We start from the raw sequence: 19284 nt of genomic DNA on the forward strand, positions 1-19284 counted from the left end.
GGCAGCTGTGGTCGCATCTCTGAAGTCTCACACTGCTATGACCATCAAAGCTCGAGTTTACAAAATTACTTGTATTTTACTGTAACTAGACTGTCAAATATAAGACTTCAGAAATGACATCAAAATTAATATGGGTAATATAATTAGAACTTTTCAAAAATCTTTAATTATTTTAATTTTGTGGAATTATTCTTTTGGTATGCAGTGAATAATAAAACTTCTTTTATATTTATAATTTTATAGCATCCGTATTTTTTTTTAATGTTTACATTGATGAAATGATGAAGCCATCTGCACTGAGAATTTCTTGTGCCCTGTTAATTGAAGACACCTGTTTGCAGTTTTCTAGCAATGAAGCAATAATTTTTAGCACTAGCATTGTTTTGTTTGGCTTGTTGGACTTCCATAAAAATTTGACACTCGTGGCTGTAGCTTTCAGACCATGAATTTCCAGGTTCCCTTTTAAGATATTGTACAATAAGTAAGTGATTTTGATGTCCATTAAAGAGAATACCAAATGAAATTTGAGAGATTTTTGTATCCTACGTTTAATGGAATATAAGACATGTATTAGTGTAAAGTGCAATTTGAGATATAGAAAAGTGGGATTTCAGTAAACTGAAAATTAGTCCTCAGTGGGTTAGTACAGGTTGGTAATGGGCTTGTGGTTGTATGGGTGTACAATTTCTGGTTTGATACCAGAACACATTCCCACCACCATCACCACCACCACCTCAGTGGCAAAACCGAGAGTTTTCACAATACCTTCTGGAACATGCCACGTAGGCGTCCCTCAGGCTGCCGATAAAAGGTTTCTTCGATCTCGATACCCGGCATCCCGCCCTGGTTCTTCATCAGGTTTCTTCACCTTGCCCCCACTCCTTTCTGCATCCCATCTCTTCTTGTCTGTTTGATATTCTCTGTCTTTGCTTCCACTTTAATTATAATATTTAATATGTTTCTTTCGCAGTTACGATGTAAAATGTAATCATAATGTTTGACAACCTCACGGAGTGTTCTCAAAACACTTTTCTGTGGTACCTACAAAAGTGAGATCGTCCTGTGTATCCGGGGTGCACTTGTTTAATCTACATATCCAAAACCGAAGCGAAGCTGTTTAGAAAAATAATAAAATAAATAATATAATAAAATAAAATCTATGATTTTCTTTTTTCTTTATCTTTTTTTTTTTTACTTGAAAGGACTAAGAGAGAGAGAGAGGAAGAGGGAACAGAGACAGTGGATGTTCATGATTGAAGACTAGAGAGACACAGACCAATGTGCTCTTCTGGCCGCCATGAAGATGGTGTATTGACGACTGTAAGAATACAGAACTGCTCGGCACTCGGCTCTAATTGGCGGCAAGATCAATACAGGCTGGCAGGCTGGCTGGATGGCAGGATGGCAGACTGGGCTCATGCAGTAGGACGGGGAGGCACAGACAGGCTCCATCTTCCATGTGGGCGACTCAGACCAAGGGGGTCGCTTGACTGTTGACTGACACAAGACTTTAACGGTTGAGTAACACAGCATCTCGACTGCTAACTCACACAGAAGCTTGGCTGCTGAAAGGAACAGCTGGTTTGATGCTGAATGAGACAAAAGGTGACTGCTGGATGATACAACAGCTAGACTGCTAACTGAAACACACATTTCAGTGACTGAAAAGCTTCATTTCTGACTGACACCAAACTTGAAAACAAACTTAAGCGCAAGCTCCGCTGTTGACCAAAATCCAAACTTGACTGTGAAAGGAAACAAAAGCTTGATTGCTAACTGATTGAAACAAAAACTTGATTACTTGCTGAATCAAAAGCTTGGAGACTGAAACAGAAGCTTGATCGTTGAATGAAAACAAACACTTGGCTGCTGAATGAATCGTGCAGTTTATAATTGTTTTCAGGATCAACAAAGATGCATAAACGCTCATCATTGTTGGAAGTACTTGCTCATACAAATTATTTTAACTTCTTTCAGATACATATAGGAGAAGAAATATGATAAACATAAATAATATTTGTGATTTAGAAAAATCGGATCCATTGGTCTTACGAGGCCGATGGTGATGCTCAGTATCCATAGGATTCCATTGTCTGTCGCTTTGGTATTTGGTGTTTGTCTTTTTGTTATATTTTTCTGTTGGTTTTCCTGACTGCTATTAAAAGATGTTCTCAGGTACTGAGCCTTTGTAATCGTCTTTTCATTAGCAAGGAAAAACATCTCTCAACAATGAACGTCTGCCTTCTCTCTCGTTGGATTTCCAAACGTCTTCGTTGAAAGGACGCTTTGTCTTCCTAAAGGGTAAAGGTATGAAACATTCTGTATGCGATACTTACTAAAGGGTAAAGGTATGAAATATTCTGTAGAGTGTAGACAATAACCTCCTGTGGTAAAGAAGGGGGTATTTCTGGTTTAATTCTTAGCTCATTCATCCATAAAAAAAAATTAACGATTTGAGGTTAAGTTGTTCGGGACAAGGAGGCCGTGGAAGAGGACAGTGCTAGAGTCGATCAGGAAAGCAAACAGACCTGAGGGTAGGGCCAAACTTGTCCTGAGAGGCATTATTTTACTTCTACACAGGGTAAACGTCTGTCTTGACACCACCTGTCACTGGATCTCGGAGCAGGTAAAACTTCCATTGCCAAGTGGACATGGGAGGAGTGGGCTAGAGGGGCATGGCTCCTCCATCTGTTGGTTTCCCAGATAAATCAGGGATTGTTCAGATGCTAGGCGGGCGGCGGTGAGTTTCACACGCTGATTTAAAGTGGCATCGAAGTGGCACCAATGTTCTGCTTCGATGAGCACTAAACAACAGAGTGTCCCACAGGTCATATAATAAAGCTCTTCAAACTTCAGAAGGTTTCCTTTACATTCCAAATCGAGACCACGCTTAATGATTGTTATTGAGCGTAAATTATACATAAGTTTTATTTAAGCGGAAAGGTCATTGCTCCATATTTCTGACATGAGTGCAATATTCAGCTCACAAGCTCCAAACACTTCAACACCTGCTCGCTTTTGTTTGTAGTCTTCAAGATGGGCTTCCGCTCGTGTGACGAAGGATAAGAACGCTATCTGATCTTCCTCTTCACTACTTTTTTCTGTGGTCTTGATTGGTAATCTGGTGTCTGCAGTTTTCGAAATCGTCTGGACGCTCAATACAGACAGAAATGATGATGAGCGTCTGCAAACAGATCGAAGATTCCCCAGAGAAAAAGTTTGTTTATTGTAAACGGTCCGTGACAGTTGTTGCCCTTCCCTCGCCGCCTTTTGTTTTACTATTTATAGTCATCCGAAAATAAAACCTCGTGGTGATGATTTGTTTTCTGTTCTTGTCAGTTCTTTCTTAGCACACATAAAATCTCCATGCTTTGTTTATGCAATTTTGGTCGATGGCCAGCTTGCCTCTGCCCTTTATGGAGTGATAAACTTGCTCTGTTTACAAATACAAATACAAATACAGATGCAATATACAAATGCTAAACATCTTTATAAAACTTTTTCTGGAAATTGTTTTCCTTTCAATGTCCTGATGGTTTTCTTTGTCACAACTGCTTCTTCACAGCCATTACTAGTCACGTGCCCAGTTCAGTGACATCGGACGAAGGATCAACAAACACAATCCAGTCTTGAAACGAGTCGACACAGGTTTTATCCCACTGACCCACGGATTTCTTTATTTCTCCTATTCCTCCTTCCACGTAAAATTTTGGGGATGGGGTGTCTCAATTATATCTTCATTCATCCCTCGATGAGTGTTTATTAATTTGCTAATTTCAAGTGTTATGCATACATTAAGGTTGGTTTGGTTTTGTCTTTTTTCATGACGATGCTTAGATGGGTATTTTGAACGGATGAGAAGAGGCAAGAATGTCTGTAGGCTAGTCAAGGTATGTAAAATAGTTATTGGTCCTCTTCTCGTCTGTCTACACGATTTTATCTTCACAACAACCAGGGTGTAAAGTGTCGGCAGACACAAAATGGCCTCTTGGAATAATGTATTTCATTGCTCTTGGGGTCCATAAACACAGGCATTGCTGGGGTTGCTGCTTGTCTTTATTTTGATTTTAACGAGTGCTCGTGGTCGATGCTGTCAAACGCAACAGGAATGTGAGTAGGAGGCAAGTGCAGCCGGGTGTGAACAGCCTGTCTAGTTACTCCAAACTAACACTAGCGGCTGCTACACAACCAGTCCAGCTCCAGCCAGCGGCTGACAGTCAGCCAGTCTTCTCCAGAACAGAACGACCTTCTCCAGACTAACTCTCGTAACTCACAGCCAGACTGGTCAAAGGTCAATAAGATGTGCTGCAAGTCTGCCAAAGTAAGGCACTGAACAATGTTCCGAAACTTGCGTGAACTTTTCTATGCTCATTTTATGCATGAACATGTCATTCATTTATTTATTCGTTCTTTGACCCTGTACAGGTCGTTGGGTTTTTTTTTTTTTGGAGGGGAGTGGGTGCGGAGTGCACGTGGATAGACGCGGTGGCTGTCAAGGTCTGTCTTGACCGATGGTGTTCAGGTCCCAGTGGCGCAGGAACCAGGGCGACAAGGGAGGCAGCCGCCCCTTCAATAAAAGCTACCGGAGGGGGAATAATATCTTTTTGCCCATCCCCCGGCCCAATGCTTGAGATGTGATTCTTCACAAAGTACAAAAAAGGTAAAGAATCAGAGAGAGAGAGACGAATGACAAATCTTTATTTATGAGGGTAACACAATAAGCACGCTATACTTTTTTAACCTCTAGCCCTTCATCTAAAGAAAAGAAAAGGGAAAATACTACAAAACAAGGGTATTAATCAATATTATTTTTGGGATTACTGACTTGCAACCTTAAATGTGATTAGTATGACTATAAAGTTTCTCTTATTCTAAATATTACCTAATTTCTTGTGATTTCAATAACCGGATGCCACTTTTCAATGTGTTTAGTTCTTTGTTAAGTGTTGCTTTGTCATTTACCACTAAAAGCAGCCTGCGTTGTGATGCTGCCACTCTGTATGCGCGCGTGTGTGCATGACTCTACTCACGCACCTTTCTTTTTTTTTATAATGTGCGAGTGTCAACATCGTTCATTGTCAGCATGAATTCCCCCTACACCCCAAGTAAGCATCTTACTACGCCAGTGGGTCCTTCATGTTTGTCAGCAAGCTCTTCCTCTGACCACCTCAGCGCTGACCTTCTTCAAGGTACCTTGAGTGACAGTCTTTAACACAAAGTTGTGCTGGGTCACGTGGTACCTTGAGTGACAGTCTTTAACAATGCTGTTCTGGGTCACGTGGTACCTTGAAGGACAGTCTTTAACACCATGTTGCCAGATCAGATTACGCCCTTGTGAGTGATGGTTCCTGGTGTCCCGTGGGTGTGACACCATGCTTCGCACAAAGTCGATCATTGGTTTTATGTTCCCTGTACGAAATCTGTAGCAGCCTTTTCAGGCATTTTTCTTGAATGCCTGAGACATCTGGTGTAAGCTTCACTGCTCGCAACTCATGAACCGTGTTATGTCTAATCGGACTGGTGCATTCGGGACAAACGATTAAGTTTGCTAAGCGATGCTGTTTCCCACAATTTGAATGCGAGTCTGTTTCGTTCGCGAAGTACAAGTTTTCAAACATTAGAATTCGCATCTTCAACTTTAGCCAAAGCTAACACCAGGTAGTGTGGAAGAATTATGGAAAGGAGAGACATGGGGAGGAAAGGAGAGAGAAAGAAAATGTCACCAATATCACAAAGCCTAATATTTTCCTTTTCTTTAAGAAAAATGCAAGTCTGTGAATTCATCAGCTGTACGTTGATGACCCCAAACAACAAGTTTGTGTGGCTACAAAATTCAGAATGCCTGACTTCTTAAGAAAAATGGGTATAATCAAAGCTCATAACCAACCCATCTTTTGTTTGTTTTGTTTTGTTCGCAGACATTAGGCCTGTGGACGCAGGAGAAAATAAAGTGGTAACAATTCCTGCAACCACTGAGTAAATAAATAAAGGCAAAGCGTTTCTTGCGTGATTTTACGCCTGTAATATCCTGCAGGACAGCGGGAGACAACTGAGAACTAGAAAATTATTTTAACCCCATCGATCTTCACACTTCCTAAAAATACTCATTCTGTTTTTCATTTTACATTCTCACTTTTATGCGGGCTCTACACAGCTTTGTGTGATAGTGTGTGGTGCAATGCACATCTGCAGCCTTCTGTCACCGATAACTGCAACGATTAGACCGAAGAAACCGAAGAAATACGAATATTTTCGATCAAAATGGCTGCAAAGATTGAACGACCGCACGCATTGGATGAGATATTTCTCCGAGGTAGCGACCACACTGATGAATAAGAAATAAGCTGGCGGCACACTGCGCTTTGAAGTGGCGGCTGCCCGGGCATTGAAATGCACAGTTATGTGAGTGATTGGCGTGACAACTCTCATCTTTCGTGTCTAATTGCTGGTAGAGGCGAAGCTCAGTAGTGTGGTCCTCGGAAAGGTGAATAAGCGGGTGTGTAATGGCGCCCGTCAATTTCTGAGCGGAGAAAACGAGGTAATTAGGGAGGATGTTACGTGAAATTCCGTCACAAGCTAACCATTGAATGCTGATGTTTCCCCATCAGAAACTCAAGTCTGGAATCTTGCGCCATTTTCCACAAGCGGGAAAAAACATTGTGTTTGCGTGTGTGCGTCGGCGCATTTCTACCCACCCTATCCTATGCACGCAAACTGGATGCGGACAACAGGTTGCTTATGAGCTTTGATTACCATGATTGGTCTGAAAAGGTCAAGCAGTCTGAATTATACGTTTCTGATGTATGCAAACCTGCAAATATTTCTCAACGGGGATTTTTTTTTTAACGGAGAAACTCTTTTCTGCTGCGCACCCTCTGGCGACGCAGAACCAAACCACTGATTGCTAACTGCATTTGTATCGTTGGTAGGAGGTAGGACGAATTTGGAAGGACTCTCAATAACACCAGCAAGGGTGAGGCCATAAAGTGATTTGCCACCGATCTCTACAAATAAATATTTACAACCTCAGACAGCCCGCACCACCTAAAAATAAGTCTTTGGTCGATTTTGTGACGCGAATTTTGATAAAGTGTTAATGCTCTTCTTGTTGCACGTGCTTGTCAGCGAAGGAATTTTGTTTCTGGTTTCCCTGGATACAGAAGCAATTGTCCTGGGATGGGGCAAAAAGGGAAAATAAGATTGTCCGCCCATACAGCCACTGCCAGGCGATGACTCATTTGCCTAACACCGCGGACAGGGGCATGGCTGAAGTGCTTGTCTGCCTTGTATGACACTTCGTCTGTGAGAAAGACCTAATAAAAACAATATTGCGAGGAGGACCGCATTTTGTCTTAGAAAAAGTAACCCCCCAACCTTTCATATAACCTATCACCCACATAGACATAAAAAGTGTATGTCTTTCTTGGCGAAGGTCTCATTCAATGTATAAAGGGTTTTTCACTGTGTATTTAAAGGTGATAATAAAGCATACATAACACACACAAACTGGCTGGTTTCAACTCTAATCTTTTTAATTTTTACACTTTCTTCAGAAAATCGAAGGCGTTGTCAAATCCCACGCACGTGAACGGGATAGGAGCAATCAATCCTGCCACCCCAGGGTATTATTATTATTATTTATTATTATTATCAAAGAAAGTGCTTGCAATCATACACGTCTTCGCACTGCGGGGGTTGGGAACCTATCGAATATTGCAGAAAGGGATGAAAGTGATTTGGACTGGACGGGACACCATCTGCGTGCTGTAAAACCGTAGAAGGTATTTTTGCCAGAACCTTGCTTGATTCTTTGCGATCATCGTTCTTGTGCCTGATAGAACTCTGTCACTATAGCTGGCGCACTGAGGAGCTGAAATGCTTCAGGAGACTGCTCCCAATTTTTTACGGGGAACACAAAACAAATCAATTCGTACGCAATGCGGTGGCCACCCTAGTGGGTCCCAAGGAACCTCTATTCGCCACCGTCAAGCGGCGACAACTGGCTTAGTCCAGGGCTACATGAAGGGAGGATAAAGTAAAACGTCAAAGTACACGAGGACCTACTCATAGGTATTTACCCGAAAACACTTCCAGCTACAAATAACTCCAACACATTGTTTTATTTTGGACATTTCTTCTAAATGAATGTCCGAACAAACAAGCAACAAATTTATGAATCAGTTTATAAAATGTACACTGATTATAAAAAACTAGTCCTTTTTAATAAACTGCAAATATTGTAAAAAGTACATCCACTGTCAAAAAAGTTCATTCAATTGAAATATCATGATATGCTTTATTATTATTTCCACATTAGTCTCTGCAACTTCCTCCAGTGACCAATTATTTCTACAGTTTGATCATTAAAAACAAAATCTCAATTTTTTTTTTAATTTTACAAAACTTGATCTGCTGCATAACAAAACTTTATTTTGCTCATACACATTCCAACAAACATTGTTTATCCTCTGAAGAAGTTTCCAAGTATTAGGAAATTATTTAAGTATTCAGGCACAGTTTGATTGGGCAAGAAAAATGTAAGGCACACACGATTTTTGTTTAAATAACCATTTTATGGTATCACTATCAGAGAACATCTCTGAGGCCAATGGTAAAGGAATCCAAAAGTCATTCAAGACACACCAAAAAATATCCTCTTACTGTGCGTAAAATTTAATGTCATAACAAGTCACACCTCTACTGCTGTTGTAGTGTCACTGTCATGGATCTGATGAGCATGATCTCGCTGCATGCTTGGATTTTCAGGTGGTTCATGCACAATAATTTCCTTTGCATCAATGTCAGATCGACCATACCTCTCTTTTGCCAGCAGAAGTAGAGGTACTGCTCCACACACAGACCCAAAAAGACACCAGTTCATCCAGGTAGTACCTAACACATAGCAATGTACATGTGAATTAATATAAACGTGCGTTAAGCACATACAATATTTATTTAGCGTTTCATTAATGCAACAGTCATCTTCCAATATGCATCTTTGTTTTAAATTTAGAAAAATAAATAAAGCTTTAGCAACTTCTACCCATCACTTTCAGTTTCTGTAAGGGAAAACACTCCAGCACACATGATTACTGATAACAAATATCTAATCAAACATGCTTCTTATTAAGTGACTTGTTCAGACTTCTTAGTTCTACAGCTACAAATGACAAGACAGATGGAGGCACTTGAACCCAGGTGTATCCTAACGCAAGTATTTCAACAAAAAACATCACCCCACCTCCCCTACACAGAGCAGCTAAAATTTAAATTATAACTCCAAACAGAATTTCTTTATAAATTAAACAAAAAACACAAAAACGTTTTTTAAAATTACATAGAATAATGAGTTTATAATAAGGTATATTTTACAAAATAAAATATAAACAAATTACATGGAAACTATTGAGTAATCAAACTGTTGCTCCGATTTCTTTTTGTTTGTTTTTGTTTTTCGTGTTTACCCTGTGCTGACTACATTTGTGAAAAAAAGTGATCCTCACCAAGATTTGGAATCTCCTGGATGCTTAAGAAAACCACCCCAGCAATGATGGTCATCATTTGCAAGAAACAAGAGGATACGCCTTCCCCAACAGGGTATGCCGCTTCACACACAAGCTCGTAGAAAAGCGGTGAGCATCCATCTAAGAACACTCCACTGAGAATGATAGCAGCTTTGATACTTACTAACAAAGGACAGATTAAGTCAGAAAACAAATGATTAGCCATCTAGATAACAGGACAGAGAATTAAAAAGGCTAGAACTAACAAAAAGCTTTAAATTATAATTGAAAATTTCATGACCGTTTAAAAACATGATAAATTATAATAACATACTTTATATGTGTGGCTTCACAGTAGGATGTAGTATTACCGTAAAAAAAAAAGGAGCATTTATTTTAAATTAAAAGTACTGGTAAACTTTTATTTTTTCTGCTTTAATTGCCTCAAAATGAAATCATTTCCTCAACCACTGATCTTAAACTTGATCTTAAACTAATGGACAGACCCTTGCTCGTTCTGCATGAATCTGACTAGCCACCGTATTTGAACTCCTTAGATGATACTTTCTCAGTATTTAGGATCATGCCACTCTTTTTTGCTATATTTTTCATAAAATGTCGCAGGTTTTTTTTTCCTTTAACTGCTTTGATTTCAATACAGAGTAGGTAGGTGTCAATCTGTTTATGTTTCATGCTGGTTTTTATAAAAAAAAATGTGTGGTAAAGTAGCTGTGGTGACTTCAGTATGTTCTATAACAGTGCACGCCAGCATGGTCTATCCAGCTGATCAGTGCCTTCACCTTGAAACGTGATTCTAAACATATTAAAAAAAATTTTTTAAATACAGATGAAGAAATGTATTTCTCACCATCATCAGTTGGTAGTAAACCAATGTAAATGAATATAAACCACAGTATAAAAACAGCCGAAACAATGTAGAAAAGCACAAGAAACAGCTTCAGCTGCCGGAAAAATATATCTGCAAACCTGAAAATAAGCATGTCAAAAATGAGTGTCTAGTGTTAAAAAAAAAGGAAAGATTTTATCTATGGTGTGGTAGTTTAACACCGTTAGTATCAATGATTCGATTGTTAAACTGTTTTTGCAAAGTAATACGGAAAAAATATTTTAAATACAGTGGTCATGACACAAGGTTAGCTATTTAACCCTGTTGTAGTCTAGAAGCCAGTGACTTGGAATGTGAGGACAGCGACAATGCTTCAATGGCCTTGGTGAGGGAGACAACAATTGGCTGGGAAAGGGATTAGTCAGTAAGTAGACAGGGTTGCTAGGAGTGGACTTCAAGAACTAGAAAAATGTTTACATGTAAGGACCAAGTTTTATTTTATGAGGGTACTACAGGCATTCATAATCTAGCTGGTGGCATATTGTACACCTGGACCTCTCTACACTGCAAGCATGACCTTTGACTGGAAAATAATATGACTAGAATGGCTCTCAGAACATTTCAGCTAAATATTTAATAAGTAGCTTATAAACCATATATCTGAATTAATTAATTGAATTTAATATGTTAATTGATAAATGATAATTTATATGTCTAGATTAATCCCATGAATTACACAGTAAAATCTTTATTGTGTTACCCCAGCATCGAAAACAAATTAAAAGCAGGAAATACACATACCTGGAAATGATAAGACCTGTGCCACAGCCTGCAATAACTGAGTAAAAGCCTATCCACCCAGCCTCAGTCTGTACAAATATATTTGCATCAAATGAGCATTCATAAACAAAACGGCAAAAAAAAAACTTCTCGTACACAAACATGCATACACACAGTCTAAAATAACTTTTTTGTAAAGCCTAAACCTAAAGACAAGTTGCCAATTAAAACTTTATAATACCTATTTTATAAACAAAACAGTTAAGTACAGCATTTATTTCATGATTTTAGAGAATATTGCTATGACATACACATACATTTAACTCATCTAATCAGACATCACACATCCTGGTGGAATTTATTAACAAAAAGCTAAGTGAATTTACAAAACTAATAACCAGTTAGAGGCATGCACATATATCTTGAATTTGGCCTCCACTGAACTTGTAGCCTACCTGATCAATGTTAATAGCATTAAGGATTACATCAAGTCCTATGTCCCAGACCTCAAAAATCCCCACTGGTAGACTGTAGGCCAATGAAATCATCCAGAACTGTTTATTCCTGATATAAAACAAATAAGAAGCATGCCAATTTTTATAGTTATTACAAAAGGCCTCTAGCTTTGTGAATTTACATGCTTTCTAGACAATTCAGATCCATACAAATGGTTTGTGCATGCATAAAATAAACATAAACAAAATTAGCATTTTAAACTACTTTGGTAGGGTTTGCATAATATAACTAAAGAATTTAACTAAAGCACTAATTTCTCCAAGTGCAGCTACTTCACAATTATCATACTGTTACAATCATCCCCATAAACACTATGTCTTCATATGTTTAGGAACATTTTGTCTTGAGATGATCTGTCCCTAAATATTATAAAACTTGAAACAAACTGTGGAAATATGGTCAGAAGTGGTCCACACCACTTCATCAAACCTTAGCAATAATTTAATGTTAATTTTTTTTTTAATACAAATTAAAACTAATTACTTTAAAAATTTGTTAATTTTTAAACCAAAATTAGTAGTCTGCTTCATTTAATATTCTTAAGGTGGACTTAATACTTGCTAGCTTCATTTACTAACTTAGCAGCCAAAAAAAACATGATGATCCGCTAAGACAATAATATTCAAACATATTCTGCATGCTGTAACCAAATCTGCTTCACTGCCTGATGGCTGCCCTCCCACCAAGGACTGCCTACATTGTATTTTCAATTAGTTCTTTATCACATTAATGAAAAGTGGATTTCAACAATGTTGCATGTTTTGGCAAGTGATCCCTTAGGATCAAAATAATCTCACCTGATTAGTTTTGCCAAACCAGGTCGGAATTCTTCTCTTTCTGTGGCGGCTGACAAACTTGGTGGCACTGGAGGTTTATCCGGAAAGTATATCAGCACCAACACCAACAACAACCCAGCAGCTCCAGCTTCTTCACAACAACAGAGGTAAAACAAATGTCAGCAAATAAACACTAAAATATTTAAACATATACAAACTTTGTTTTCCAATGACATGATAAAGAAGACAGCAGTAAATCTAATATTATATTCATTGCTAGTAATCAATAATATCATCAAAAAATCTTTAGTTATAACAAATAAGACAGTGTGGTGATGTGTTTATATTTCTTTCACCAATAATCACTCATCATATCCACATTTCCCCAATCCCCACCTGATTTAGCATATTTGTTTTGCTTTGTAAATGTCACAGGCTTTGTTTTGTAGGCTTACATTGGAAGGAGCATGTTTATTTTCTATGCTTATTATCTGCATTCAATATTACCACTGGCTCCAGACAAAACAATACTATGAGATAAAGTTGTACCATACATCTTTAAGGCAAAAGAAACGTGGAGGACAAAGTTGCAGAAAGGGATTGTGGAGGGACAGCATCACTGGCAACACAATTTTCATCTATAAACTTTGAGCCAACCATGAGCTGTCAGTCAGAACATTAGGGGACCTCAAGAGTATGTGTATTACATTCTTTTGCCACAACAACACCAGATATGAATACACTTAATTTAAATGAAGTGATAATTGAAGATCAACAATAAAATCCCAAATGGAAGAGTTAGTGGTGAAAGCAAACTAAGTATCCTGGCTAGTCTAATCTATACAAGCAAAATACAATTGTTGATAAATGACCTTGCCAGTAAATATGTTATCAGCTATCTGACATCGAAGAAGTCCTTGTACTTACATGACCCACAAAAATAGAGACACGTATTTGAGCTGACCTCTATCTGGTGTATTTCGCATTACCCATAGTTTTATCTCACCTACTAAACCTCTGACACTGGAGACAACCAAGTAACACTCATCTATGCTGTGTCTATAATGATAGTAAGGAGTTCAGGAATAATTTTTCTCCATGGCAAACCAAAAGGCATTTCTTACCTCCCTTCTACTGGGTCTTTGCTGGCAGAAAATAAGGAGTAATGGTAGGGATGTAGTTGGGTCACAACAGCAGAGCCAGAAGAAAGCACTACAAAGATAAGCCTGTTAGAATAGAGTTACTTTGTTATTTGAAATGTTACAAGACAAAAAAAAGAGTCCCAACAATAACATAATGGGTAGAACTTTTCTTGCTGGAAATGATTGGATGGGTGAGATAATGCCTGTTGGTTTGCCATCTGATACACTGCAATTTTTTTTTTGGCATCATTTACAGCAGCACAGAAACTGAACATGACTGCATGGGGATTTTGTAGAAGCCATATTCTGCTCAGAGATAAATGGCTGTTTTCTTTTGTGGGATATAAAAATAGAAAAAAGTACCGCCCCATGCCATCTCATTTTCTAGGATCTGGTATTAGACAAATGTAATCTGCATTATTTGTAAGCTAGACGAAGCTACAAAAAGCAATAAAAATTGTATACTTACGGTAGTACATGTACCTCATGATTCCATCTTGTAAATCTAAAAACATACGAACACATTTACAGCAGTACACTGAATTTTAGTATTAGCTGTGTGCTTGTGTTTTCTGTGTGTCCATCCACATGTGTGTTAATTTGAAAAAAGTACATATGCAAAGAATTCATTCTTTTCGATATATGTATTTACTGCACGTTTGAGCATATTATATGTTTATCACAAACATTTAAGATAATTACCTGTGTTGTTTGCAGACTGAGGGTCCATTATTAGGTATTGAGTTAAATTCCTGCTAATCACAAATAAAAAAATTATCAGAAGCAAAAAATTATTTACCTCCAGCTAACATAATACAAGCATTATGGTTATACAGTTATGCGTTACTTAACAATTGAGATATGTTCTGAGATATGTGTTTGTCAGGTGTGCCCAACCTGTGGCCAGTAGGCCACATCCGGCCTGCAAAGGTGCCTGCTATGGGACTGTCATACATACTGTTACGGACTGAAAAGTCATTATGCTGCACATGACTATATATTCATAAACATTTCGAATCACTTTCCACAGTGCAGATTATATGGACTATGAATAGGCATGCAAAATTGTTCAAGAGTGGCAGATCTACATGACTAAAATGTATCCATGCACTCTGGTTCGACACCTTAGGGTCTTGTATATGTGGGGGCCTCATTTTGTTGATGCCAGCAAAATAATCTTATTATCACTCTGGCAAGTGACTTTGCCCTTTTTGTGTGTTTCTATGTATGCTCAATATGCACACAAAATAGACTGTACAAGGTGAACTACTCCCTATCCCCACTCTAAATCTGATGGAATACAAGCTGCAAGCTTGCAGAATAGCAGAATGCTAAATATTGTGCACTGTGATGTATTTAGTAGCAACTTGAGATGTAGACAAAATTATTCTCACCCTCCTGGATTTATTGTGGTGGTGATGATGTCGGCGTCGGATGTAGAACCGGGGATAATCAGTGGCCCTGTAGGTTGACAAAATATTCAGATTTATGCAATATATGTCTTCATAGAAGGCCTAGCCCCTACTAAGGTTATACACTGATAGCAAAGATGGAGATATCTTCATCAGAAATTATCAGGTCACATGGAAAAGTTCAATTAATGCAGAAGTAGCACGAAAATACCTTAAGAATTTAATATAAGCAGTAAAAACAGTGACAAATGTTACATCACTTAATTACGAATCCACTAGGGTTGTAGATTTGAAAGTGACACTGCATAAACATTAACACATTTTTTGGGATGTAGTTCTTCTCATAAATTAGTTTTAAATTTATCAAAGTAATCAGTAACCAAACTACTGTACTCCATAAGGCATCTATAGTTTTTAAATGCTGCCAGCTGATTATCCATGTTGATTGCTTGTTGCTATGGAAGGACAAATACAACTTTTATCTCTATTTCCAATAATCTGTACTGTAATTTAAAGTATTCTTTAAATCTTTAGACACATTTGTGACTGTGTTAAAATATGAACATCTACCTGCACTTAAAGTCAAGAAGACTAAATGTTCAGACAAATTACTGGCTAGTCAGCTAATTGCTTCAACTAAGAAAAAAATTAATTCTTTCTGCACATTAAAACTTAGTAAATTTAACCAAAAAAGTACACATTTACATATTCAAACTGAACTCACCCAAAATAAATGCAAGTGAGCTGCCCATATATCCAATTAAGGTAGAAATGGCAGTGGCTGTGGCCCGCTGACCAGGTGGAAACCAGAGGTTGGAAAACAGAGCACAACCTCCCTGAGTAAAAGGCCCTGCAATCCCGTTTAAAAACTGCCCAGCATACACAAGCCTGCACATTCAAAGATATGTCTAGGTATTACAAAAACAAAACAAAAAAAAAAACACATGCAAAAACAAACTTTAGTTCCTGCAAGACATTTTTTAACAAATTGACTCACAATCACTGTAAAACATTAGGGGGCAACAAAAAAGCATTTTCGCTTCTCCACTTATCAACATAAAATATATATTTCACAAAGCTGTCTAATGTTTGATGGTCTTCAGTAAGAGAATTGCACATCAAAACATGTTATGGTCAGCAATATCTGCCATATATCTATTACAAGGAAAATTTTTGGGAAATGGGCATCAAAATGTCAGCAAAAATAGGTACTAACCATTGAAAATTATCGAAATCATACAAGCCAATGCAACGAAGCCCAGCACCAGCAGCCATTACAAAACAGGCAAGCAGCATAGAAACACGTAGTCCTTTACCGAAAACAAACCACAAAAAAACAGCATAAATTATGGCATGAATAATTACATAACTTTTAAAGGCGTGAAACATGATTTCATCTGAGGAAGGGAGGAGCAAATGCAGTGCTGGCTACCGTGGAAGTGTCAAGCTTTGCTAATTGCTTCCACCTGCCAGTGGTATAGAAACTAGGGTTGGGGGCTTGTTTCCTAACAGACAGTGGCAATTAGGCCTTGAATAACCTACTTCTCTAGACTTTAAGTGAGATACATCGAGGGCTCAAAATGCAGTAAAAAGGAGCTTAAAAACAGCACATCAATATTTTAAACCATCTTAAAGAATAATAATAATAAATGCAACATTTGTAAACCACATACTCTTACTCTTAATGAGCATGCTCTTAGCACCTAAGAACAAGAACAAAACATGGACAGCATAAAAGGGACAGGGAAACAAATAAATAACATATGAACTACAAAAGAATGAACAACAGTACTAACAGAAAATAAAATCAAATACAGAAAGCGCGAAGAGGAACCAAATAACAAGAACAATTATAATTACAGTATGTCATGCGTGTGTGTGGTCCTTTTTACCACAGCTGTTTAGACTGCTTCATCTGAAACTTACTGCTACCTGTCTTTAAGTTTGCAGAAATACTGCATCATAGCAGTCGGAGAAGAACTCAAGGTGAACATTAAAAACTGGGGATCAGCTATGAGTAACAAAATTAAGTACGCACTGCATAGTAAAAACTAGTCATAATCAGAATCTGCTATCAGACACTTACCTCTGTGATCCATGAGCCAAGAATATGGGATACAAAGGGCAGCAAAAGGTACATTGCCCACCCACAAAAACAAGGCAATATTGCTGTCATCCCAGGAAAAGGCTGCTTCTGCAGACTGTGCAATAGGTCCCCATGTTGCCCAAATTAATGTCCACAGCATACAGCAGAGAGAGAAGAGTAGGAGCAGATACCACCGGCGGGTGTACACAGCTGTTGCTGTGACTCGAGTTCCAACTAAAGGCTCCTTTTCCCCCCTATCTATTGACTCTAGTGAGCCTCCACTCACCGAGTCATTCAGCAAGTCAACCATGTTCTTATGAATACATCGAAATATGCACCAATATAAAAAGATGAAAACAGTATTTAAAAGCCATCACACAGGAGAAATCACAACAGGACACCTGCTGCAAGTGCACCAACAGCCACAGATGAATATAATTAAGGCAATCCGTGGAATGGATAAGTAAATAAATATTTTTCAGGAGGGTCAATGCCTTCTAGCAAAGAGTCATGCATATACTGAAACAGGTTTTCCTGCTAAGTAATAACCATTCTAAGAGAATTTCCAGCATCAATCCTGATTGAAAGCTACAGTTCTGGTGTTTAACTTGTGGATGCAAGTATTTCTGCATCATTTCTATTAGACACATCTGCTGAAACCTCACAAACCATGTCATGAGAAAGACTTTCAGGGTTCAGAGATGACAGTGCTTGTGACACATTCTTTGGTGTCACACAACATGGCAGTACAGGCAAAATCAAAACCGCTCAAATCCTATACTACTCTCTTTTTTTCAACTGTTCCTCTGTATCTTCCTACAATGAAGAAAACCTGTAAATAGAAAGAAACCATTGGGTAATTGTTACCTCCTTAACGTTAGTCATGCGTTGTGTCTGTTACCGATATGTCAGTTGTATAACATGAAGTACAACAAATACAAGTGATATTGAAAGTTTCTTTAGGTTACGATATGAAGATTAAGTTTGCAGTAAGCTGTAGGAAGCAATGGCACAACATAGTATGGCAACTCAGAAATGAATAACACTGAAAACTTAGACACTGTAAGTGCAGTAAAAAGAAGACATAAACACTAACAAATTGCCATTAAAGGTAACATATTCCCCACTTCTGTAAGACCACGGACGTGTATAGGTAATACAATTATATAAGTTCGTGGTAAGACTAAGTGCGTCTACACCAGTCAGACGGTGTAGCAAGAAAGGCGAGTGACTCACCGGACGCCTCCCGGCGATCGAGTTCCTTCCAGATCTCATCGCTTTGATGTTTGTTCTGAAGGTGTCAGTCGGCACAGGACTGCGTCACGAGTATCCTATCAACTGAAACGCCGTGTCATAAAGTAGGACATTTCTCGACCATTCACTTCGCTGGCACATCACGTGTGTTTGTGGCGCGCATTTCTAGCACCCTTTACGACCCCATGACCTGGAATATTTAACAAGGAAGTAGAGTTCTTCGCGTGTAGGTCACAGTGCAAATATATTATTCCGGTCGTCTGCAAACGATTGTGCAGTCTGTTGTTCGAAGATGTGTACTAGACCATGAATAAGTAGCGAAGACAGTTTGTATGCATCTGAAGATGATGTGGTGCTGTTTCTTCTTCTGCGTTTCAGCGAGCATGCTTGCCAGACTTCTAGTTTTGTTGTTAGTGTCATGGACGTGTACAGGTAACACAATGGACAGCTTTTTCTTCAATAGTGCTCCAGAGTTTGCCAATGTGATTTCCCTAGGCCAAACCAGTGACCGTGCCTGTTTGTGTCGTCGGCAGAATTGCAGGATATGCTCATGGGTCTGAAGGCCTGTCTCACATGGATAGTTTATTCTTATTATTATTATTTTCAGTAACAGCACCAATCAGTACATAAGTGCTAACAGAGATTGTTATAAAATATTTTAATTTGATATACAGTTATATCTCATAAGATATTCATTACTTCAGCCAGGTTTAAATTATATAGATTTTGTTTGGGGAGGGGAGGGAATGAGATTCGTGGTTTGGTTTTTTAAAAAAAAAAAAAACTAAGCGTACACCTGTTAAAGGTAATTAAAATCATACTAGCAGCATAAATAATACAGTTTAATTTTTATATTGTCCAGTTATGGACGACAGGTCTTGAAAAGCCTTAACTACTTACAATTATATTTTATCTTCAAGCTACAATAGCTTTTAATTGGTGTTTTATGGATTGTCAAAAAATGAAGT

General features: G+C 38.2%; 1 protein-coding gene across 2 annotated transcripts; it reads right to left on the reverse strand.

Annotated features, from left to right (window-relative positions):
• Positions 1 to 8105: 8105 nt before the first annotated feature.
• LOC112557184 (disrupted in renal carcinoma protein 2 homolog) lies at positions 8106 to 18519 on the reverse strand. 2 transcript variants are annotated; one of them, XM_025226877.1, is made up of 13 exons: positions 18299 to 18519; positions 17063 to 17894; positions 16193 to 16286; positions 15701 to 15864; positions 14959 to 15025; positions 14267 to 14316; positions 14034 to 14069; positions 12444 to 12573; positions 11586 to 11694; positions 11152 to 11219; positions 10372 to 10490; positions 9504 to 9686; positions 8106 to 8892 (listed from the first exon to the last, which is right to left on the reverse strand). In XM_025226877.1, exons 2-13 carry the CDS (start codon positions 17370 to 17372, stop codon positions 8690 to 8692), a joined length of 1533 nt encoding a protein of 510 aa, XP_025082662.1. In that variant the 5' UTR covers positions 17373 to 17894; positions 18299 to 18519; the 3' UTR covers positions 8106 to 8689. The 2 variants fall into 2 exon arrangements, with proteins under 2 accessions (XP_025082662.1, XP_025082661.1); XM_025226876.1 differs by having other exon boundaries at positions 14267 to 14319.
• Positions 18520 to 19284: the final 765 nt, after the last annotated feature.

The sequence above is a fragment of the Pomacea canaliculata genome, linkage group LG2, assembly GCF_003073045.1.
Source record: "Pomacea canaliculata isolate SZHN2017 linkage group LG2, ASM307304v1, whole genome shotgun sequence".
Taxonomy (NCBI): domain Eukaryota; kingdom Metazoa; phylum Mollusca; class Gastropoda; order Architaenioglossa; family Ampullariidae; genus Pomacea; species Pomacea canaliculata.

Coding starts and splice junctions, on each gene's coding strand:
- LOC112557184 (XM_025226876.1), bottom strand. CDS start 17,372: ATGGTTGACTTGCTGAATGACTCGGTGAGTGGAGGCTCACTAGAGTCA. Junction 15,026..15,700: donor CTCACTTGCATTTATTTTGG/GTGAGTTCAGTT, acceptor GTCAACCTACAG/GGCCACTGATTATCCCCGGT. Junction 10,491..11,151: donor ACAGGTCTTATCATTTCCAG/GTATGTGTATTT, acceptor GCTTATTTTCAG/GTTTGCAGATATATTTTTCC.